Source organism: Pipistrellus kuhlii, unplaced genomic scaffold, assembly GCF_014108245.1.
Source record: "Pipistrellus kuhlii isolate mPipKuh1 unplaced genomic scaffold, mPipKuh1.p scaffold_m20_p_4, whole genome shotgun sequence".
In the NCBI taxonomy this organism is placed as follows: Eukaryota; Metazoa; Chordata; class Mammalia; order Chiroptera; family Vespertilionidae; genus Pipistrellus; species Pipistrellus kuhlii.
In genome coordinates, this window is record NW_023425540.1 from 17,019,804 (window position 1) to 17,046,322 (window position 26,519).

Here is a 26,519-nt window from a genome sequence, read left to right on the forward strand (position 1 = left end):
GACTGCTATAATGGACAGCAGAGGTAAAGCAGCTTTCTGAATACTGGGACATGCTGAGACATGGTACTGGCATTGTTCCTACAAGTGAAATTGATAGGAAGACTATGAGATGCTTACTTGATCTGTATCAGCAAAAAGTTCTAGTAAACACAAGTTTAACCTGAATCATAAAAACAGGAAGTTTCAGCCCCTCCATCAATTTCCAGACTCAAGTTATAGACCCAGAATCTCTTGGAGGGAAAAAGGCCTGGTCCCCTTGAGCAAGGGGCACATTATACTATAAATTACAAAAAATAAAATATATACAGTTAATCTTTCTTCCAGCTTTCCTAAGAAGATTTTACTAGGGTTACTGTGCATAGGGGAGGGAGGCAATGAAAAAAAAAGCAGAAAGTTAGGAAACTACTGGACACTGGCTCTGAACTGACACTAATTTCAGAAGATGCAAAAGATCACTGTTGGTCGACCAGTCAGAGTAGGGGCTGAAGGAAATCAGGTGGTCAATGGATTTTAGCTCTGGTACATCTCTCAGTGGGCCAGACAAATCCGCAAATCCAAACTATAATTGTTTTCCCAGCTCTGGTATATATAGTTGAATAAATTGGAATAGGAATACATACTCCATAATTGTGTGTATATATTCGTATGTGTATACACACACATACATAATATATTATAATTAGAATAGCTATACTAAGTTTATCTGTAAAGATTCCTTGAGTTTCCAGCCTACCAGCCTACACTGCAGATTTTGGGCTTGCATATACACAGTCATATGTGATAAATTCCTTAAATAACTCTCTCTCTCTATGACTCTCTCTTCATCTCTCTCTCTCTCTCTCTCTCTCTCTCTCTCTCTCTCTCTCTCTCTCTCTCTCTCCACACACACACACACACACACACACACACACACACACACTATTGGTTTTGTTTATCTGGAAAACACCAGTTAATAGAGTATCTGTCATATCACACTGGGCATATCATAGATCAATCTCTTTCATTTACACTTTTAAAATGTATTCACTGCTCCCATCTTTCTCCCTTCTTTGAGCTCTAGAGAAAACCATTAAAGTCAATTTGATGAAGGTCACCTTTGGCTCACTAACTGCTCAAACCAGTACAGGCTTTTCAGTCATTATTTAATTTGACTTGTGGAGTTTGACATTTATCATTTCTTATTCTTAAAACTTTCTTTTAATTTATTATCCATGAAACTATCTAATTCTTCTTTATCTGCTTTGAAGCTGAAAATCAGAGTTCTCACATATTCTCTGTAATTCTTTTTTCTAGGGTGTGTTACCCACTTATGTGAATTTGGCTTCCATCTCTATACCTATTATTCCTACGTCTCTGTGTCTACTACCCCAGTTTGCTCTTCTTGAAAGGATGTCAAAATTAACATTTCTTCCCTTTAAATATAACAATTGCTCAGGCTAATGTCCACTAAGCTGCTCAGAACACTCACACCCCCATAACTTTCTACATAAATAAATTATTTTATATTTGAACCTAGGGAAATCAAATTTTCCTCTCATTAAATAAAGCTCAAATGATGGGTAGTATACCAAGTAATGTTTTTCATAAATGCTCTAATTGCAAAGAATCAGTTAAATATGAAGCTCAATTATAGTAGTTTGGCTGATTATTGTGCTTAGTCTTTTTGTACTTGTTTTTTTGTTTTTTGTTTTTTTAGCGTCACATACTATATTATTAATAATACTTAACTTTTCTACAAACTGTCTCAAAGTTTTTCTATAAAGCGCAAGAGCATGAATATATTTATATATGTTTACACACATATAATGGCTTAAATTGGTCCCCATGTTATATTACTATTCCCATGTCTAGAATCATTAAGACAGAGTTAATTAAACTTTAACCATTTTTCATGTGAAAATAAGATTTTGGCAACTGTTGTTTCATTTGCATTGGAAACTCACAATGCCTCAGAACCCTGGGTTCATATTACAACTTACAGATGTGGGGCCATCTGTCTGTGAAAATGTCTCAATTTAATAATAGGCTCAAAGTCATACCTCTTTCTTTTTAATCTATTTATAAATACTAACTGATCTTTTTAAATGAGTTGGATGAGTTCCATTCTGTCATAGCAATTACAAAGGTGGAATTCTGGAATACCAAACAAAACTTGCATAAGCAACTCCTGGCGCCACTTTACTTTTGTCCATTAGAAGATAAAAGCTACTCTATTTAGGACAGACTAGAAGTAGTTTCATTAATTTTTCAACAGAATGTCCACTTTCTCACCTCAAAATTGAGCATCTAAAGGCTACTGTTCTGCTTTAATCCAAATACCAGAGCTTCCCTTCTCATCAGACGTTCACCAGGAACCTCTGCTCCCTGTCTTCTGTCATCAGCACCGTTGAGATAACTGACTCTCATGAGGCAGTTTTAGAGCTGTGCTACTCTTCCATTTGTCTTGGATTTCAAAACTCAATCCTCAGATTAAAATTAACACGTTTACCGGCACAACATGAACCTATCTCACCATAAAAATGTTTTAGTGATTATTATACACTGGGTGGCCAGATTAATAAGATCTCTAAATGCATAATAATCTGACGACTCAGTGTATTGATATATTTTGTATAATAAAAGGCTAATATGAAAATTGTTCCCTTAATCAGGAGTTCGACCAGCAGGCAAGCCGACCAAATGCCCATGTCCCCTCCCCCTGGCCATGAATTCGTTCATGCATGGGTGGGGTCTGGCCAGCTTGGACAGGGGGAGGGGACATGGGCATTTGATCAGCTTGCCTGCTGGTCAAACTCCTGGTTGAGGGGACAATTTTCATATATATATATAAGGTTTCTACTTAAGGACTTTCTGTACCATATTATTCAATATTCCTTGAATACCTTTCCAAAAAAATTCTAAAAATGTACTGCAAAACATTATGATCGTAAATGCATCTTTTTCTTGAGCCTAACATTGAAATCATGACTCATTATATTTATCATTAGTTTAGGATTCCAGAAAGTTCAGAGGACTTTAATGTTCAAGAGACATGCTCTCCTATATTATCAGCTACTAATACCCCTTTTACTATGGCTTCCCCTTTCTGTCCTTGGACTTCTTTTAAACTCTCTTTATGCATATCTGCTTTTTTTTGTTCATACCATGGCAAAATCTTTTGGAAAATCTTTTAGAAAATTTAAAATCAGAATACAATGAAATATTTACTGTTCCAGAAAAAAAAAAAAAAGTTTTCTGGTGTCATTGATAAGTTCTATCTATTCTAAACATTAGTAAAACTATTTTATTTAAGGAGCATAACAGTAAAGCTTAAATGGGATGAAACAGACATTTTCCATCATCTATTTTGTGGTGAAAAAAAATATCCATAAACTTCTAATATGACTAGAAAATTGTGCACTGTGCTGAAGATCAATGTGTATGTATTTGGGTTCCAACATTTTTTCACCTGACCGTAAATAGCTTCACAAATAGCTTGCAAAGCAAAGCATATAATGAAGAAATTATTTATAAAGGGTGAGCAAGCCAAGTCAAATACTCCAGAACCACAATGCTAATTATATGTCATGTTTGTAAGGTGAAGAGGGAGTAAGACAGCTTGGTCATTCAAGGACACCAACAGCAATTTAGAATATTTATACCTGGTGATTTTTTACATTCTTCTTTCAGAAATAAACAATTTCAGGATGAGTTGATGTGCCAAAGGAGCACTATTAAAGACTTATATGGTATATTTTAACTTTATGTTTAGCAAAGAATATAAAAAAGGAAAAAATATATTAACCAGGGATCATTCAAGTTAAGATAGATTACATTATATTCCCCGAAGCTTACCCGGGCCACTGAGTCAGGAAGGAAAAACAGGTTTCTTGAATTTGATTTCCAGTGTTCAAGTCACTGGTGTGTCTCAACTCCTGCACAAAACACACCCAACACACAAGGCATCACACACCCCTGCTATCAAGCGGTTGTCAAAAGAAGCAGGCCATTACCTTTCCCACATACTGAGGCTCGGAGCCCATGTATTCTTCCAGCACAAAGAACTGGTTCCATACCCAGCCACGTTTAACTCGTTGGAAATGCAGGCGCCGCCCTGGCAGGTGGGTGACATCCTCTCTTGGCTCCGTGGCTAACGTGTGCTGTGGCTGTGGCTGTGGCTGCAGCGGTGTTAGGAGGCCTCCATCAAACAGGACCCAGAGAAGCAGGGATAGGCAGTTCCTTGTAAGCATTGGCGAAGGTGTTCCCGCAGCAGGGTGATAAAAACTCCAGCACTTAATGTGGAACTGTGGGATCCAGGTTTGAGGTGTCTGTGGCCTCCCCGTCTTAGCTTTCTGTTTTATTGCAGAAATGATAATGCAGGCATTAATCCTTTTGATGAAACGGCTTCGGCAGTATTATATTCCATCTAAAGGGACCTATAAAACAGATTAACAGAGATACATTAAATGGCTAGAATCGCATGATAGTCATCAAAACTCTCATTATGGCTGGCAGCATTTGAAGAAACAGAGAGGGCTTTTTAAAAAATATATAGTGATAAATGTTCATTGCTATTCAACCTGTTAATTTTGTTAAACTAGGCTTTTTATAGACTGAGAAAGTATTAGTGGCAATGGAGCAAAAGGTGTATCCTACACAGAAGCAATATTTTGTTTAATTCAATAATAATTTTAGGGATAAAACAGGGATCACTGATTTTAAAGGGAACTAAGAGTGAGGTTTTACATTTCGGGTTGGATAATTCTTTGCTGCTGGGAGTTACCTTGTCCATTTTATGATTTTTTTTTTGGAAGCATCTTCTTTCCTCTGGTCAATAGATAACAAAGGAGCATCCCCCCCACACCCAGCATGACAAACAAAGATATCTACAGACATTATCAAATGTCCCCTGGGAAGAACAGGCCGAGATTGAGAACCACAGATTTGCAGAATAAGAGAAAACACAGACAATTTTTTAAAAAGCAAAATGTTCCCTAGTAGATAACACAAAGAATAAGACCATTCAAGAAAACAAACAAAAACAAGATAAATTACTAAATGTAACAATAAATGATCTTAATAAAATATAAACTATTATTAAACTGCCAGATGGCTTTACAAGCTTTAAATTATCAATAAAAAAAAATGCTCTCTAGCCTTGAATTCCAGAAACCCTAGCTATGTGGGAATTATTTTGTAGAGTATGTCCAGCTCAGGGCAATATTGGCTCCCTACCAGACAGACAACCTCTACTCGGCATATAGGTAAAATGAGCTTTACATTTCTCTTTAGAGCAAACATCCCCTCCCCCCTTCATTTATTTAAGGTTTATTGACTATCTACAATATAGTAGGTCATCTGTTATACAGTAGAGAAGAAGACAGACGTAATCCTTACCTCTCTTAAATCAGAAACAGCAAACAAACTACCAGTTACCAAATTAACAAAACTGGGTAAATGTGCCAATGCTGTAAAAATAGGCAAGCAGAATGTCCTGATGGCAAAACTTAAATTAGCAAATTCAATTTGGTGAAAGCCTGCGATATGTGACAATTATACTAACAGCTATAGGAATAGGGGCATCCTTGTATTTTGCAAGCAAACGGGAAAGACATGGCTTGATTTAGGGTGGGTTTATATTTAGAATTAGGGGGAAGAGTCCACAGCCTATGAGGTTTTCAAGAGCCAGATATGTTGGAGGCCGGAAATTACATATACCCTATTTCCCCGAAAATAAGACAGTGTCTTATATTAATTTTTGCTCCCAAAGATGCGCTAGGTCTTATTTTAGGGTATGCCTTATTTTTCCATGAAGAAGAATACGGTACACATTTATTGTTAAATGAAAATAAAGGAAATTTATTACCTGTATATGGTACGGTAGTACAGTAGTTGTCAACACAAACCAGACAAACTGTGAATCCTACACTATCAAGAATTTACTCATTTATTCAATGACAATCATGTCATCATCTTCTGGAACATCATCATAACAATCCAATTCCTGAATTTCCTGGTGAATTTCTTGTGACTCCATTTCTTTCAGAATCAGTGGACCAAATCTCTCATGTTTAGCCTAGGGGGGCCTTATTTTCAGGGGATGTCTTATATTTCACTCAGAAGGAAACCTGTAAGTAGGTCTTATTTTCGGAGGATGTCTTATTTTCGGGGAAACACGGTAATACTTCCAAAATAAGAGAACTGAAATCAAAATCAATGCTTGTTTAATTAAATGTTTATAAAGAATGGCATTGTGTCCACCTGTCCATTCAGTTCAATACTTATTCAGTTATATATAATATAATAAAAAGTACAATGCACTCTTCACAGATATTGAAATGTCAACATTTAATGTGAAAGCAATCCCCTATGCTTGAGACAAGATGTGAGATGAAGTGTTATCCTCTAAAAGCATTCTATAAGGACACTCAAAATAAGATATGGCATTTTTAATAATCTGAATGGATGAGACTTTTAGACAGAAACATAAGTAGTATGTATTTGATTGCATCTTTTCAATCTAGAAAATTAATGTTCATAGAAAGTTAATTTTGCCTATATTGTCCAATATTGTAGCCACTACCCATATGTGGCTATTTGGTTGAAATGTGTCAATTTGAGATTGTGACAGGCTCTGCTTTCAAACTGTGTACCAGAATCCAAAGACAATAGAACAACTGAGATTTTAAAATACCTCATTACTCATTTCTATATTTATTACTTGTTGACATGCTAATATCATCATAAGTAAAAGTAAACTATTATGTTAATTTTATCTCTTTTTACTTTTTAAAGTGTTCATCTACTAGAAAATTAAAATTATATATGCAGTTCACATGTGTGGTTGGCATTATTTCCTGTTGGACAGGACTGATTTAAATAATAGAGTTCAAATCACAGGCTGTGATTTCTAGTTAAGTCATTTATTCTTAACATTCAAAATGGAACTTCAGACATGAGCTGTATCATGCCTGTGTGACGATATATTTAAAAGGTCAGAGGATATTTGCAACTGTTTTCAATAAGCCTGTGTAAGGTCAGTGTGCACATTTCCCTCATCTGTTTTCAAGTTTAAATTGCTATCAAGGACATCCAGTATGTGTCAATTTCTTGACCGTTCAGTATCTTCTATGATTCTTCCTGTACTTATGCAGTCCTCGCTCAGGCATGCTCAGACTCATGGGGAGGAAAACACCAATAGAGAAGATGAAGAGTAAGACTTCCCAAACCTAGTCTTGTACATGGAGCAAATTAGATTGTATTTCTGCCTTTCTATTCCATGGCAATTTTCCCCGCCACTTTTTATAAGGTGTGAAGTATGGAATTTTAAAGAGCAATGGCACCTAAGGTTATTGCCCTAAATAAAAGTCTTTTTATTTTATAGTAGAGATTTTTGATATTGGATGTCTGGGTATTTTCATCTTCAAGGTCACCACTCTGATTCCAGCTATCCTTTCCCCCTTTTTAGCCAAAGGTGTCTAAAATCTGAGTTTGAATCCCTACTAGAGTAACCTTTTAGAAATTCTAATCTACCCATGGCATTCCTCACCTGGTATGTTAGAACAATGTGAGGGGATTGACTAACAAGTGATTGATAAGTAGACAAGAATCTATAATAATAAAAGCATAATATGCTAATTAGACTGGACACCCTTCCAGACGACCTTCCAGACAAAGCCTGGGCTGCAAGGGAAGCTGGGTCCCGGGCGCCAGAGGGAAGCTGGTGCTGGCAGCCAGGGGAAGGCCAGCTTATTCTTGCATAAAAATTCATGCATCCGGCCTCTAGTGTGAATATAACATAAAAGTGTGTCGTTTCTTAAGTTAATTTCCCAGCACATTAAATATTTACATCATGGAAAGCAGAAACTACACACAAAATATTGTAATTAGGGCTCAAGTTAACAGGAGGAATGCAGCATGGAACAGGATTCCCAGTTCCCTCACACACACATTCTGCTCTCTCCTTTGGCTCTTGTTGAACATGCTCTACCTTAGCCTGCTGTGTTATCTACATTTTGTGCGTACATTTCCCTCTTTTTCTTTCTCTAAGTAGGCTGATCCTTACTTATTCCTGCCACCAAATCACTTTTACCATTTTCCTTAAAATAGAATCAAATGTTTACAGAAATAGTGATCAGTGCTTTCCTCTTGTATGTTCAGCACCTGTGCAACTGCTCTGCGAAGGAGAGTCTCCCATTATACAGTTAAAACAGGAACACAGCAGTTAAAGGACTCGAACATGGTCCACACATTAACACCTAGAGGCAGCTTTGGAGTGGGGCAGTCTGCTGGGGAGCCCATCCTCTTGGATGCTGTCCTTGGCTGCCCTGTATTAGTGAATGCGTAAATATTGATAGACATCAAGGCTTCCAAATCTTAGCAAGACAAGCAATGTGAGTTTAAAGACCTGAGTTCTGTCCTGACTGGTTTGGCTCAGTGGATAGAGTGGCCTGTGGACTGAAGTGTCCCAGGTTTAATTTTGGTCAAGGGCATGTACTCTGGTTGCAGGCACATCCCCAGTAGGGAGTATGCAGGATGCAACTGATCAATGTTTCTCTGTCATCAATGTTTCTAACTATCCATCTCCCTTCCTCTCTGTAAAAAAATACATACATACACACAGACATACACACACACACACACACACAGCTAAGTAGGTGTTTCAATACTGAGCAGCTTAATTTTTCTTAGACTCAGTTAAGTCTTCTGTAGAATGAGAAGCTCTAGGCTATCAGATCAATATAGTTTCTCTGAAGTCGGGGTACTCAGGACTCCCAGCACTCAACGACCAGGATATAAAAAGAGACACATAATTCTAGGCAGAGGCGGAAAAAAACAAAATCACCTAAAAGCAATAAGTGACAAGGCCAGGATGGTAACAGGATTGAATGGTGGCTGAAAAGTAAGAAACTGTACAGCAACCCAGCTAATCCACCCAGCAAGGTGCTGGACAGGCCACGGGCCCTGGCCTAGGTGCTGCTCAGAGGAAGGTGAGCGGTTTCAGCTGGGCAGGCTTCCTGCAGTTCCCTTGGACCAGGGATGCCGGGCAGGGGTCAGTCAGGGGAGAAGGCGGCTGGTCAGACCTCCTTAACAACTCCAGCTTTGGGAGTCAAGTCCAGCCTTGGTATGCACAAGTCATAATAAAATGCATGAATAAAAAGATGGGCTCTGAAACAAGACAGATCTGAGGAATCATTTCTCCTGAAGTCACAGCATTGTTTTATGCTCAGTGAAATCTGGTAAAGTAGCATGTGCATTGTGGGGGCACAATCGGCAATGCTCTGTGGAGCTATATCCGTGACACAATAGAATACTTCATATTCCATCACAAATGTAGTGTGTACGCTGTGTGTTTTGTAGCCCGTGTTATTGCACTAGATCCTAAAATCCCTTCCAAGACTCTAGCACTGCAGCCCCTCCATGCCCAGGTGAACAGAGATTATTTCCAGCACAGGACACTGCTCCCAGAAGATCCCAGACTCCAGCCACGGTTCAGCGGGAGCTGTGAAAGGGCTGTATCACAGCAAAAGTAACGCACGGAGACGGAAGGACTCTGATTCTTGAGTGAAAGGAAAATAACTCTCCCAGGCACAAAACATAGCCTGTCTTACAAAGAAAAAAACTATAATTCTGCCAACCTGTGTCCACGTGCCCAGCACCAATGGTGATGTGATAAGAGCAAGAAGAGCAGACTTGCCCTGGAAACGTGGGAACCTTAAAGAAGACATATGTGATACAACGAACATCACCAGAGCTGTGTTTTACTCCATACATTGGATTTGGGATACAGTGTTTAAAAAATTATATTTATCCATTATTCCTAACATTTTGTAGAGGTGAGGTGGCTTTCCAAAGACTTTTCCAATCTGAGTCTCCGGAGTCAAATAGTCCTTTTATCAGAAGGGTGATTTTTTAATAGTCATATATCAAAGCAAGGGATACTTGGGCGTGAGATAGCCAGTGACAGCCTTTCTGTTAAGTGTGCCCAGAGCTAACAGACATAAAGAAAAGCTGTCCGTATTTATATAGTTTGGGGTGTGTTTGCTTTTAAGAGCAACTTCGGATGAGAAAATCTTATTTCATGTAAATTACACTGCAGGTCTGCCTTTGTTCGATGTTTTCTTGGGCTGACAGATGTGTTAATTATTACAAATGGTCCTCTGTGAAGGGCAATGGTCCAAGGCTGCCTGTGAATTGGAGAACTCTTTCCTGGTGGCTATGCCTCTGGCCCAGCTGTAACTTTTTAATGGCAACGTAAAAAATTGCATTTCCCCCTTCTCTCTAGTGAAAAAAATATTTTAATTTGAAATAATATAGAGACCTTCTTTTTCATATTATGAAAATATGGCAACATTATATATGTAATCCAAAAATAATTAAAATGTCAACCATAAACTTTATACTTCACTTTATAGAAATGTTTACCTTCTACACATTCAATTTACAAGTGATTTAGCTACATTTTAAATTATCTGCTTCATGTTGTATAAGTTCATTATCTTCACCTTCACGAATCATCTAAAGCTTTTAGGTCAATCTGATGATTTAAGAATTGGAGTCCTAGAAAAACCACCTGAAGGTTTGAACAGAGACATTGTGATGTGATGGGGTTAACCTTCTTCAGAAATGAAAGCAGCTCTTGGAATCCTTTGGGGATAAACAGACATCCCTACTAAACCTCACTTGGTCCTAGTAAACTCACATCAAAATAAAAATTTGCTATCTCTGTGGTTCAGGAAAACCCTAACCCCAACTCTTTATTTTAGAAATTTGATGCTGAGAAGTAAAAATAGAAAACCAATTTCTGTTGCCTCTTAGGAGTAAAACAAAGATGCTTAAAAGTGATAAATACTCTATGGTCTTAATTCGTAGAGGGTATTGACTCTTACTCTTTGATTTGCCCAGTTCCTACTCTCTAATACACACATATATACATATATACATATATGCATCATGCATGTATAACACTAGATATTTTTCCTGTAAATAATGACAAGGGACACAGACAAGAGATTTGGGAGCACATTCACTCTCACGGTGGAAGTTTGACTGCATTGTTAGAACACCCTTGATATGGCATTTTACCTTTTAGATCTTTCTCTGAAAAACCCATGACACCAGTCTAATCATCAGAAAAACATTACACAAATCCCAATTGAGTGACATTCTATAAAATACCTCAGCAGTAGTCTTGAAAACTGTGAATGTCATCAAAAAACAAGAAAAACCTGAAAAGCTGTCACAGCTAAAGGGAGCCTAAGAAAACATGACAAATTAAATGTGATGGATGGGATCCTGGAACACACACACAAAAGGACATTAAGTCTAAGGAGATATGAATAAAGTGTGGACTTTAGTTAACAATAATGTATCAGCATCAATTATTTAATTATAACAAATGCATAATATTAATGTAAGATATTAAATATAGTGTTTACTGGGTACAAGGTACTATGAATTCTCTGTAATATCTTTTCCATTCTTTCTGTAAATCTAAATCTGTTCAAAAAGTAAAGTTTATTTTAAAAAAAAGAAAAAGAAAAAGAAAAAAGAAAAGGAATACTTAGAATTTGTAGCAAGGATTTATTACTATTTTTTAAATCAATCTCAGGGGAGAAGAAAATCAAAAAGTGGTACATTCTGAGAATGAAACCTTTAAAGGGTAGGGCACCATACTTCTAGAATGGCACAGTGAGGCATTCAGCAGACACCCTCCACAACACAAAAGCAATTTTACTGATGGAATTATTTTAAAAATGATCACTTGAAGTTTGAAGCATGTACAGCAAATGTGGAAAAGCCCATGCAAAGAAATCTACTCATTCCTGGTAAAAACAGCAAGAGTCTGTGACATTGAGTTTCCTTAGGTGATATCTTAAAATGTATGCCTCCAGGTCTGTGTTACAGAAGCTCTCTTCACTGGGCAGGAGTAACCAAGAAGTTGGAGTCTCCCTCTTCACCCAGCTCCTAGGCTGGAGCTATGCTTTTTCATCCCTGGAAGGAAGGCTGACAGCAATGTTTCTCATGCTCCTCTCCCCAACCCAAGTAGCAGAAACTGTACTTCAGGCAGGTGGGGTGGAGAGTATGAGACTCCCTTTTCCACCAGCCCTACTCACAGAGTGAAATTCTACCACACACACACCAGGTAAAGAATAATAGGGCCCAACTATTCCACTAGCTAGCTTGCAGGGCAAAAATTCCACATATGCAGCAGCAAAACCAAGGAGAGCAGGACTGCTACCTCCCACCACCACCAACACCCACTCAGAGAGAGGGCCACAGCGCAGGAGAAGTGAGTCCTTGGTTCTTAGCTCTGTTTCGCTGGTGCAGACATTCCTCCCAGGAAGGAAGAAGGCCCAAAGGACAGAGAGCTTCCCCCCTCTCTGCCTGGTAGAACACACTTCATTCTGAATAGAATGTGAACTCCTTTTCTAGGAAATTGTTGAGATGAGTAGAGATCTTAGTAGAGAGCAATATGAGGAAGCTGTAGACTATGATACAAGCAAAGGGCACAACAGCTAGAAGCTTAATAGAGAGCACGAGGCAGAAAGACAACCAAGAGGAGCCCTGTGGGATCGGTCAGCTCCAGGGGCTGGGAAGGTTGTGCACATATGCTAAGCTGAACTCCCTTGGTGGCGATCACTGGAAGGGAGGAAACAGATGTGAGAGCATTCTCCAGACCCATCAACACTGGCAGGAGCCGCACTGGCACAAGAGGCTTCAATGCATCTGTAAACACTGACTGAGCAATAAGCTACTCTGACCCAGGGGTAACTCCCAGGAAACCAATCTTAAAAATTATACTCATCTTTTGAAGTCTGGGAAAATGTGTGCATTTCCAACCTTGTGCACTCTCAAAAGCAATTAGAGATGAAACCTCCCAGGTACTTGTCCCCAGCTAAACATGGAGCAAAAATAAACATGAAAATGCGTGCGAATTCACTGCTCAGTAAAAGCAGCCTACAATAGCATATATCCAATGGCAGAGTAAAAATGTAAGTGGCACAGCAAGCTCAAGCACAGCCATTGAACAGTGGGTGGCTTAAGCATACGCAGGGCCAATACCACATGTAGCCAGGTTAAAAGGTCAAGTGCGGAAACAATAGGAATGAGGATATCAAAGATTGCATATTGTGGATGCAATAGACATTTCCAAATGAGCCCATCCAATTCACTGAGCAAATACATCACCAAGCACACAAGAACAATACCCAGGGGAGGGGTCTGGAGTTTCAATGTCCACTGCTGTTACAATATTTATAAAGTTCAGTTTTCAACAATTATATGACATGCAAAGCCAAAGGAAAGTGTGACCCATACACTGGGGGTGGTGGAAAGCAACAGGTGAACTCTGTCTTCAAAGGGGTCCAAATAGTGAACTTAAAATACAAAGGCGTGAAGCAGCTGTAACAATCATGGACTTTTGACTAATAGCTCTCAGCCTGCAATGGAGAAATAAAGAATCTAGGGGCCCATTTATAGGATATATCTTTAGCATCTTTATATAACATCATTCAGTGAAATATTATTTGGTTCTAAAAAAGAACAAAGTACTGAAATGTGCTTCAACATGAACAGGCATTAAAAACATGCTACATGAAAGGCGCTAGTCACAGAAGACTATAGATATAGATATAGATATAGATATAGATATAGATATAGATATAGATATAGATATATAGATTTCATTAATAAGTACTCACTACTGCCACTATAGCCTGAGAGAAATCATCAAAAATATGTAACCAGACTTAGCCAATTTTGCTCAGTGGATAGAGGGTGGGTCCGCAGTTTGATTCCTTCTAGTTAAGGGCACATGCCCAGGTTGTATGTAGGCTCGATCCCCAGTGGGGAGCATGTATTGGGTCGGCAACTAAGTAATTGCGGATTTTTTAAAGAAAATCAAAGACAATTTTTTCATGGAACTAAATAACTTTATTCTGTAATGTATTGCCCATTTTGATCAATGACCTTTTGCCATCTTTCAGGCAGCATCATAATCCCACGTTCAAAAAACTTCTGGTTTTTATTAGCAAAAAACTGAATCAGGTACGATTTGACATCATCATCATTATTGAAATTTTTACCATTCAAGGAGTTTTGTAAAGATCGAAACAAAAAGTAATCAGACGGTGCAAGGTCAGGACTATATGGTGGATGTGGCAAAACATCCCAACCAAGCTCCATTAATTTTTGCCGAGTAACCAAAGATGTGTGTGGCCTTGCATTGTCATGATGGAATACAACACCTTTTCGATTTGTCAATTCGGGCCGCTTTTCTTCAACTGCATTGTTTAATTTCATTAGTTGTTCAATGTAGACATCAGAATTGATCATTCGGTTGGGTGGTAAGAGTTCAAAGTAGACAATTCCTTTGTAATCCCACCAAACTGATAACAAAACCTTCTTTTGATGAATATCAGCTTTTGATGTTGTTTGAGTTGGTTCACCTGGCCTGCTCCACGATCTTTTCCGCTTGATATTGTTGTAAACAACCCATTTTTCATCGCCAGTTATCAGTCGTTTTAAAATGGATCATTTTCATTACGTTTCTTTAGCAAATCGCAGCTGCTAATGCGTTGCGTTAACTGTGATTCTTTCAGTTTGTGAGGAACCCATGTATCGAGTTTTTGAACATAGCCAAGTTGTTTTAAGTGATTTTCAATGCATGTATGTGATACATGAAGCTTCTCTGCAATCTCACGTGTTGTACTGTGACAGTCCGAATTGATTATTGCTTTGATTAGGGCGTCATCAACTTCAACTGGACGACCAGAGTGTTTTTCATCTTTGAGTGAAAAATCACCAGAACGAAATTTGGCAAACCAATTTTGACACTGCCGTTCTTTTAAGGCTTCGTCACCATAAACAGCACATAACTTTTTATGAGCTTGCGATGCGTTTTTCCCTTTGCGGAAATAAAAAAGCAAAATATGACGAAAATGTTCCTTTTGATTTTCCATTTTTCAACGAACGCCAAACGAAAACTACAAAACAGATCAAAAAACTTTTTTTACTGATTAACAGCTGAATAGCCAACTATCAAATAACAAAATGTGTTTTACATTTGTACTACGTCTGCAAACCTAAAAATTCAACTGAAGCCATATATGTGTGAAACCCGCAATTACTTAGCTGCCGACCCAATAGAAGGCAGCTGATCAATGATTCTCTCCCATCATTGATGTTGCTATCTCTTTCTCCCTCTCCCTTCCTCTTTGAATCAATAAAAAATATATTTAAAAAATATAACGTTATGGGGGTGACTCAGACAGTACACAGAATTTGGCCAGCAGGCCATAGCTTGCTGACCCCTAAAATTGGAGATTCCTATGAGTAGTACCTTTTGAGAGGTGGAGTGGAAAAATAACTCTGAAGTCGCTGATAATTAGGTATCAGCATCATACTTCCATCTCAATAAGACAATCAGGTTTGTTTAATTCTGTTTCAAATACAGGAAATGTTTTACAGTAAGGTTTGGAATCCGGGGAGGTGTTAACTAAGACATTATGATGCCCAGGGAGTTTCCTCCTGCTTTATCCAACTTGTATTCTTTGTAAGTGAAGGATGAGCTTTCAAAGAATATCCCTCAATTGCTTGAAAGGGTAGGTACCCTTCAACACACAGTAGGAAACACACCACACCTAGAGTGAAGAAGATACACTAACCTGCACTCTTGTTAATGACGTAACTAAGTCATTAGAGGCCCTAAGTAATGTCCCCAGTGGGACTCGGGCACGTTCCCTACTCTCGTGATTAATGGATACAGTATTTCAGCAGATGCCTGCTCTGCCTTTCAGCACTTGCACCAGATGGGTGACAGAAAGAAAAACAAAAGCCATAACTCCATGACAGCTTCTAATATTGAATCTTGATGTTTTTGGTTTCAAGGAGCAGATCTAACGACATTTCTATCTTTTATATTATTTTTTCTCTCCTCTCACCTTGTCTCTTTCTCTCTTAGGAGTTGTCATGATCTTAACATTGGTGAAAAACACATTAACATTGAACTCTAGGAGAGGATGCAGGTAGCTCTCCTTCTTATAGCTAGCAATCGAATGATGGGGTCCGGGGAGGGAGGATCTTAGCACCTGCCCAGCTGCTCTGCAGCACAGACTATCTCCAATGATAAACAAACTGTCCTCTACTTGCTGGTGTGAGCACGTAGATGGATATTGACTTGGGCAGGTGCTGAGCTTTTCATATATTGCATTTTGTTCCCTCTCAAGTGCCACCAGAGTCCCTATCACTTCTCACACAGTTAATCATTTATTGCTTAATAAACAATTAATAAAGTCCAGAATCTAGATTGCTTTACAGATTAATAAGCCCATTCAAAATGTCTTAGCAATTCCAGGCTTTCAAAGTCAGTGACTCTGAATTGAAGGTTATGTGTAGAAGGCAGTAAAAATAATATAGTATTTCTATTTCTTACTTAATCAGAAGGTTATCTTCTCACTTATTTCATATAGTGATTTGGAATTGAATGTTTATTTAAATGCAGCATCAGTAACCTATACGTACAAGAAGGAACAGAACCATGTAAGTAAAGGAAGTCGCAGCTGCTTGTCAGGTCAAGATTTTGGCAATGAACATAAATTTGTCAAGCTATTGCACTTTGCATCATTATGGTTTGGAAGAAAAATCAATAATGCATTTGTAAGGGTAGTAGTCATTGAAACAAAACATAGAAACGGTTTGTGGTGAGGCCATGCTTTAGGCGAACTCACAATGGCATGTTATAAGAAAATTTAATGGCAAATCTACAGCTTTGTAGATTGAGAAGCTAATCAATCAGTTCTCTATGGAAACTTGTAAGTGGAGACATAGAACACCTACATTACACTGGGTATAACATATAAAATAGATAATTTTCTGTTTTATTTGTAAATATATTTAAAAAGCACTTCTTAAAGTTTGGCAAGCAAACATCTATTGCCAGTATATTTGCAGATGTTTGAATTGGATCATATAAAAACTAGCATCATCATACATGGTTTTGGATCTAAATTTGGGAAATATTCATTATCATTATCATAATGTTTATAGTTGGAAAGGGATGCTGTTTCATTTGGAGCCAGATTAAATGAAGGATGCAGGCAGAGATAGAAAGAGGAAGCAAAGGAAGTTAAAAATTAACCTTATTATTATCAGGATTGTCTAAGAAGAACATTATACTAAGAAAGTCTGTATACCAGACATTTACCTGATAGGGACAGAACTGTGTGTATGTGAACACTTTAATGATAATAGCAAATTTAAAAAACATACATGAAAAAAATGTGGCCTCTTGCCTTCTTAAATCATTATTTCCAAACTTTTTGACCTTTAACAATCTAATTATAGGTTAACATACAAGAAGTCATTTTAACTGGACTTTGTAAATTATCTCAAAGGTTTCTCCTCTTTCATTACATGTAAGGCCATTGGTTTTCACGTATAATTGATTCTGTTTTTGTTTTTGTCCATTTTTCAATGAGACATGTTAATATGTTATGGTGGGTATAACAAAGACCATGAACTGGGCGGCTTAACCAACAGAAATGTTTTTGGAGATTAGAAGTCTGAAATAATGGCAGGTTTGGTTTCTTCTAGGATTATGAGGAAGGATCTGCTCCATGCCTCTTTCCCAGCTTTGGGTAACCACAGGAGTATCTTGGGTTATGGATACTGTTCATCCTATGTCTACACATTGCCGTCCCTCTCTCTGGTCATTGTCTCTATGTGTCCCTATTTACCACATTTTTATTAAGGACAACAGATGTGTGTATTACAGGCTTGATTGCATCTATGAAGACTGATTTTCAAATAAGGTTCCAGTTGGAAATAATGGGAAACTTCAACATGTCTTTTTCTGAAGGGCCACACATTTTAACCTATCACAGGTTAATCAATCTTTTTCTTTTTAAATGTTAAGAGCTTTTTAGGTATGTATAACATTGGTCAAATGTGTTGTAAATGTTATTTGTAGGTTAGTTTTTGGATTTTATTAGTTTTTGGATTGTTATAACAGTTGGAATTTCAACTTTTATGGTCAAATTTATTATTCTTTCTATTGTATTTCTGAGTGTTGTTTCTACTTTCTGATATTGTAGTTTACTACTATCCTCTATTTGTTATGTAACCTTTTGACAATCTTGTGATGCATTTTGACATACAGAATGAGATAGGAATTCAGCTACATTTAGACATACCTATCTATTGACTTAATATATTTTATTAATTAACTAGTGGCCCATTGCATAAAATTTGTGCACAAAGGGGAGGCTTCCCTCACCCCAGCCTGCACCCTTTCCAATCTGGGACCCCATGGGGGATGTCTGACTACTGGTAGTCAGACATCTTTCTCACAACCTGGACTGCTGACTCCTAACCATTCACCTGCCTGTCTGCCTGATCACCCCTAACTGCCCCTGCCTGTCTGCCTAATCGCCCCTAACTGCCCTCCCTGCTGGCCTGATATCTCCCTTCAACTGCCCTCACCTACCAGCCTGGTTGCCCCCAACAGCCCTCTCCTGCTAGCCAATTTGGTTCTTTTTGGTCAATTTCTATGCTAGTCAGCATCAAAAGCTCTGCCTTCTAGACAGCCATTGGGTCCTCACAGTTGACACAAATTTTGTTCTGATTGGTCAGTTTTTATGCCAGTTAGCATCAAAAGCTCCGCCTCTTAGGCAGCCATTGTCTCTTCACACTTCACCCAGATTTGTTTCTGATTGGTCGGTTTCTATGCCAGTCAGTGTCTCTAGGCCTATCAATGGGGCCTAATCAGAAAGGTGGGGCTGATCAGCAGCCCCAGTGGAGTCCTGGAGAGAAATGGAGGTGTGGCTTCTGGCCAGACTGGGAAGAAAGAGAGAGGCAAGTGCTGATCAAAAGCTGCCATAGAGGCAATGGATCAGTTCCTGCTTCTCTCTTCAGGCCTTTCTCTGGCCCTGATTCTCAGCCCCCTCAGCAATCAGTGCTGGGGCACTGCGCCTGCCATGGCAACCCAGCTCTAACTGCAGGACTGACTTCCAGTTGGTGAGGTTCAGTTGTTACCAGTCCTTAAGACCCAGTTTTTATATATTAGGACAAATGCAATAATGTTTTAGTATAATAAGAGTAACTATTTATTGAATTTGACTAAATTCTGGGCACACTTCTAAAAACCTTATGTTACTAGCATTTAATGCTTACAAAAATGCTTGCTTTTTAGCATTCATATTTTACAGAGGAGGAAACTGAGACACAGTGAGGTTCAGCCTGCCTGACTGAGGGCTCCACATCTCCATTGGTTCTAGTTGACAAAAAAGTCCAAGAGCTGTTCAAGCACCAGAAAAGGATTCTCTAAAAGATACTATGTATCCAGTAGATAATTATGTTATGCATATACAACTCTTTCCTACTTTTCCATGTGTAATCACACAGTAGTGCCAATTTCATATAGTGTATGAAGACCTGACTATTGAAATTATATGCATTCCAGTAGAAATACAATCCTGAAATTAGAAGACTAAGATCTCATAGGTGAGCCTTCTGGCACCAGTCAGATGGTAGGAGAGGCAACTGTTTTGGGTTTTTTTTGTCTTATATCCCCTGGGCTTGGTCTTTTGTAGTCCTGATTTCTTCATTTCCTTCTAGCTTCCCATTCTCCTGAGTCCCAGCCTTCTGCAAGCCCAGTCCAAGTGCATGAAGTATGTCAAAGATTGCCTGTAGGACATGCCACAGAACCACATTTCTAATCTTTTTGAAACAGATCTTCTTCAGAGGTTTAATAATTTGATTCAATCAATAGACACCAGACTAACTTCAATGCAAGGAGTCTGAATCCCATATGACACCAAAATGGAAAATTTAATTACCTCAGTAAAATAAGATAAAGTTATATTAAAGAACTATGATATATAAAAATATTCACAAGAAATTCATAATAACATACAGTAAAAATATATGAGAAAAGAGAGCAAATTATAATGTAAAGGGTACTCATTCTTAATTAGTAATTATTAAATAATTATCTTTAATTAATATTTATACATAATATAATGACCTGTTTTCCCATGGGTCCATAAGGTGATGGTCATGAAGAATTTTATCACTTTATTGTTTGTGGGTAACTGATAGAAGTAATACATCGCTGTGTATCACTACAGCAGTAAGGATATAAAATCTGCACAGGCATAAGATGAAGTACTATAAAGCAATCCGAAGTAATGAACTAAATTTACATGTAGCAACAGAAATAGATCTCAAAACCATAATGTTGAATGAAAAAGCAGGAAATAAAAAAGTTTTGAACAAAAAGAATGTCTGCAATATACAGTTCAGAAGTAAACAAATGACACCACTATTTCTGTGTCATTATCTAAGGCAGAGTATGGAAACAGGATTGGGAGGACACATATACTTTTGAATAACTGCTTCTAAACATGTGGAAGCATGGAAGAGAGACAAAAGGAAATCATAAATAATGAGAGGTATTACAATGGGCAAAATGCTAATTAGCCATGACCTGAAGCCCATGATCACCTCGTTTTATATGCCTCGGGTCTGACAGAGAGAACAGTGTAGCTAGAGCCTTGTCATGTGGGCAACTCATGCCCAGAGTCTAAAAGAGTGATGAAGTGATTTCATTTCCAGAGAACTGTCACCCTGAGTGACAAATGATGGCAGGTGGCAAAAGCCTTCTCTTTAATGTCTTATGTCATAACAGGTTCATAACAAATTTGGAGGGGATCTGAAGTATCTATCAATGTTCATTCAGTAACTTCTTGAAGAAAATGACAATTTGAACACTGGTGCTATATTATTTTTAAAATTAAAACCACATCACAGACTTGAGAGACTTACTTGTATATTTTAGAGTGCATAATTTAAACAGATTTAAAAATTTTACCAGGCAATAAACAGGCTATTTTGAGTCAAATATGGATAGAGATAACCATCATTAAAATGGGTAAAAACACTGCCTGCTTTGCAAGGGGCTGATTATCATACTTCCTACTACTGTTTATGATGTATAGCTTAAGGAATATAACTATCCATGTTTCTGCATATCTTGCAAATGAGGACCTTTTAGATTATCTTTTCAAAAATGGAAGATAGACATGAGTTGTTTCTCTGGAGCACAGGGGAGATCTACTTAACAGTCTTGGGAGACAGAGATTATATCTGCCTCCAGAGCAAGTCAAGCACCTTTACTTCCCATTATAAATGATTCAAGTTTCCAAGTCCAGGGGCCCTGTCCTGTCAATCAACTCACTATGTATGCAGATGGCACTTGGTTCTTTTCACATCACCTTATGGGATTCAAGGTTCAGGGAATGGCACAAGAAAATGCCGTAACACAGAGCACTGCTGTCACTGTGAGTAATTAAGTACATTGTCTTTGACCATGAGTCCCATGCCTTCCACCGGCAACCCTAAAACTGTGACAGGCTAATTTGTCAGCTTGCAAGCAGGGTAAAATCTCACAGTTCTTTAACAATAACTAAGATGAAAAACACTGGAAATCCTCTGAACAAACAAAACAAACAAAAACAAGCATATTTTACTTATGAAAGACATTAGAAGAGACTCCTTAGATTAAGAATGTGTACAGCAATGAATTCATCACAGATAGTTAAAATACTTACTCAATTATATCACCTGATCTGAATACTCAGAATGTTTCCTAAATCATTATATTCCCAGTATTTTCTTGAATGAGCTGGAGACCTGGTTCTGTGACCAATTCTGACTTATTAGGGGGATTTCCCCCACACCACCAAGCAATTCTGGGAGACTAGCTGGGTGTACTACAATTCAACTTTATTCTGACACTATTTGTCCAGAGATGACATTAGATCCCACAGGGTAAGGGTTTAGTTCTTCAAGACTCTACCCTCACACACACTTCAGATACCAGTCAAACCTGTGCTTCTGACCCACTGGATAGAGATCAGAGGTCACAAAATCCTCTGTGGGTTTATTTAATTTACTAAAGAGTCTCACGTATCTCAGATAAACATTATACTTATTAGATTAGTGTTTTATTGTCCAGCCAGTGAGGCTCTGTGGTTGAGTGTTGACCTAGGAACAAAGAGGTCAGGGTTTGATTCCCGCTCTGGGCACAGGCTACAATTGTGGGCTCCATTCCCAGTGTGGGGCATGTAGGAGACAGCCAATCGATGGTTCTCTCTCATCATTGATGTTTCTATTTTCCTCTCCCTCTCCCTTCTTATCTGAAAGCAATAAAAATATGAAATAAAGAGATTAACAGTTTATCATAAAAGGATTTGACTCAGAAACAAACAGATGGAAGAAATGAATGGGGCAAGGAATGTGGGATGAGATTCAGAACTTCCATGCCTTGTCATAAACCCACTGTGTGTCCCTACATCCTTTTAGGTTTTTATGGAGGCTTCATTACATAGAAATGATTGATTAAAACACTGGCTTCTAGCAATTTATTAAAATTTGAGGAGTCTCTCTTCCCTAGAGGTCTGGGGGTGAAAGTCTAAGTTCCAACCCTCTAATCACAAGGTTGTTTCTCTTGACATCCAGATCCATCCTTAGGTGTGGTCCAAAAGTCAACACATCAACATAACAAGAGACATCTTTGTGTCTCTCAACACAAGAAATGCCAAGGGTTTGCCTAACCATGAGTCCAAAACTGTGGAAGAAGACCAATTATATATGAAGCATGTGATTTGATCACATAAATGACCAGATATACATTTCTCAGGAATCACAATATTGCAGCAGGTAATGTAGTTAGTTACCCACTGTTGCTTTTCTGTGATCTCTTTTCAAGCAATATCACTGTTCAGGTAACATTCATGTTATGACCAAGTGTGTATTCACTATCAAAACATTGATAGAAGGAGGTTATAGAAAAAAGAGATATGCTTTCAAAAGTTATGCTTTATTTTACAATAAAAAATATTAAAACTTTAGAAAAGAGGAATATGATCACATATAGATGTTTTTCCTTTTTTACAGAGACCAATAATTTAGCCTATGATCATAATCCAGGAACAACTCTATACTTAGTTGAATAATGCAATTTGAGTAGCAAAATGTACTCAGTTCTCTTAGTTACAAGTGAATTTTCATTTACATAATCAGATTATGCCCACTTCAATATTCCCTGTGCAGTTGCACTTTTATATCATATACTTATTTGCCATCTGTCCTCAATTTTGGTCAAGAGATGCTTCATATTTTCTAACATTTTACCTGGTAATTTTGCTACCCCAAAAGTCATTTTTATTAATACACATCTTGCATATGTACTTTCAAGCTCTTACTAGCTGAAAGATGAACTGCCATTGGAAGCTTTATATCCACCTATCAGAAACAGAGAAAGTTTCTCTCAAGCCATCAAATATATGTAGAACTTGAAATGCATAAACACACTACAAGTACTATAATTATATTAAGGAACTACTTGAAATAAATTATTTTGGCTATATAACATACATGTAAGTGACTGTATTACATATATTACATTAACTTATTCATTATAATTTCATTATGTAAAATTAATAATAGAGATTTAAAAATAATTTAATAATATTTAAATTATTTACTTTTTTCTTTAAGATGTTATCCATAAAATTATAAAATAACATATTAATTTACTGAGAGATTATCCAAGACTAAGGTAAATTATGACCCCCATACTATTTAATTTTTCAGATGACTTTAAAATAATATTAAATATACATATAGAATCTTTAAAAAACACATACACACACACATACACACACACACACACACACACACAAAACCACAGGACTCTAACTAGATCGAATTACATTGCCTAGCTTTTACTAAAAGACACTTTGATATGATAAATTTTTATAGGCCTAGGAGAGTTTTTCCTCTGGACAAGAATCTAGTTTTTCATTTTAAAATCTAGTTTAAAAAAACACACAAAACACCTCATATGTTTATGCACACACACTCAAACATTTCACATTTATCAGTTTTGACTACTCTTAAAGTCACAAGAAGGTATGGATTCAGTTATATTTTCCAATTGGATGATGGCATGAATCACTGTCTGAAACAAATTAACTTAAATGAATAGATCGATAGAGTTATGTAAACCTTACTCTTAAATATTTTGTAATCTAAGTTAATTATATGGTCTGTCATGGTTGTTTCCCCCTCCTTCAATGATCAATTATATTTAAAAACTTTTAAATACTAAGATGATGTAGATCTCCAAGCTCAGCAAAACTTGATCAAAGTATTTACAGAATAATTAGCCAAGTGTTAGGTAAGTACAGTTTAATGGTCAAAGTCAAGTTTTGAGGTAAAAACCTGAATTTAATTACCTATTCTAACTTTTTATCTCTGTAACATCATGCAAGATTTTTGTTTTATTTTTGCCATTTCTAGGAAATCTCCATAAACACCCATTTCTGTTAAAGGGACACTTTACTAGATATTTTCAGTTCATAGTGTTGTTGTGAGAGAACTTATGCAAAGATATCAGCACTGTTTATGGCAGGCAGCGAACTTTTAAAAAAGGGCAATTGTGGTTATTTTAATATTAAAATAAAATGATGACCAAAAAGGCAGTTATTCAAATAGATACCAACATAGAATACATTATCAATGGTTTAGAACATTTACATAGTTATAAGTATATAGTTTCCCTCAGTTTCAAGAATGTATATGGTAATAAGATCAGAATCTACATTATAAGGTTTGTAACTATAAAGGTGTCAGATTGTCACCTGCTTCATGGGACCATTTTCCCCCTCATTGGCTGTATTTCTGTTTGTATCTTCTGTTCATAAAATAGCCTGTTTAATTTCTATACATTGGCTACAATATTAGGATGAGAAGTGTTTGCCTTTGATGGTTTAACCAATTGGAAATGCAGCACATTTGAAAGCAAGGCTGGCACCATTTGCTTTTTATTGGATTTGTAACCTTTGGCAGTGATTTTGCAGATGTGATCAAGTTACTAATTGGTAAACTTTAAAATTAAGAGAACTACACTGGATTATAGGGGTTGAGCCACTCTAATCATGTGAGCCCTTAAACTCAGAAAAGGAAGCTTAAAAGATTTGGCAATGGGGTTAGTCAGACTCCAGCATCAAATAGTTCATAACATTTGGGGCATTAAAATGAAATGGAAACAAGTGTTAAGGAAATGGGGACTATGATGGAACTCTTTAACACCCAGTGAGTATAGGAAGAGAATTTGAACCCAAGTAAAGTGTCACCCTAGCTAATACCTCTTAGCCCAGTGATTGATGCCTTAAGCAAAGCATCTGCTATACCATGTTGGACTTCTGTTCTACACACCTGGGAGGTAATGATTGAGTGTTGTTGTAAGCCAATACACTTGGGTGATTTGTTACAGCAGCAATGGGTGACTGACACAGAGTTGGACATCATCTTCATTCAGCTTTCCTGGAACTCTCACAACACTCACTTTTGATGCTCTTTGGGGCTTCAGAGTCCCAAATAGTACATGAACTTACCTCTACCTAAAACCTGATTTCTTTCTTTCTTTCTTTTCTTTTTCTTTTTTTTTTTTTTTTTTTTTTTTTTTTAAAGAAATAAGTGAAAAGAAACAATGTTATGGTGGAATGAGAGTAAGGAGTTACTCTAGGTTTGGGTCTGCCTTGCTGCTCTTGACAAACTCACTCAAGGCAGGCAGCCTCTCTGTACCACTAGCTCATCACCCTAATTATTATGTCAGGGTTCAGGGGCTCCAATTCTATGAAATGTTTATTGAGCTTCAGGTATAATCTGAATTATTTTCTAGTAGCTTTGAAGACTATGAAAGAAGTTTAAGACACAGAGACAGCTTCTATGGAGCTTATTTATTTTAAGTAACCTAAATAATACATAAAATCCTAATGAATGAGGACATAAAATCAGCTTCTGGAATGTGTGCCTCAGGAGCCAAGGACTATTCTATTCCCTAAGTATATCATTGTTACAGATGATTAGCCCTTGATTTAAAAAGCTGGACATAACCCAGTTCTGAACGAATGAGTGGAAATGTCATTCGCTTTAAATTCATAAATGTTAATGAGTCTTTAAGTGCTGGGCTACATTAGAAAAACAAGAATAAATGAGACAAAACTCCTGATCTTGAGGAGGTAATAGCATGAAAGGTAGACACATATGCACACTAATGAGTGTAACAGTGATAATGATATTAATGTCAATAACAGCGAGTTCCCTTTATTGAGTATTTTATATACCTAATTTTATACATATTGCAGCATGTAATTCTTATAATGATTTTAAAAGTTTAAGTACTATAATTACCCTATCTAGTAGATAACAAAATAGCAGCACTAGTAATATAACTAAATTGCCCGTTTCATTCATATATCTATATCTATCTATCTATCTATCTATCTATCTATCTATCTATCTATCTATATATATATGTAATCATGAAACAATTATTCCTATCAGGGACCCCAACTCAGAATCATGCAGAAGCAAGCCATGATCCTGTAGCTTTTTCTTTATTTTTGTTTCTTTTTGTCCTATAGCTTTTACAATTCTCTCCTAAGAAACATAGGTCAAGTCATTTAGTA

The 26,519-nt window shown here is 37.2% G+C and overlaps 1 protein-coding gene across 1 annotated transcript in view; it reads right to left on the reverse strand.

Moving 5' to 3' along the window:
* CDH12 (cadherin 12) overlaps positions 1 to 26,519 on the reverse strand; it is a 455,451-nt gene that overhangs the window by 167,598 nt on the left and 261,334 nt on the right. The window contains exon 2 of the mRNA XM_036410619.2: positions 3,993 to 4,415. Within this exon, the coding sequence (XP_036266512.1) occupies positions 3,993 to 4,229 (237 nt within the window). The 5' untranslated portion in view covers positions 4,230 to 4,415. The remainder of the gene's footprint in view (positions 1 to 3,992; positions 4,416 to 26,519) is intronic.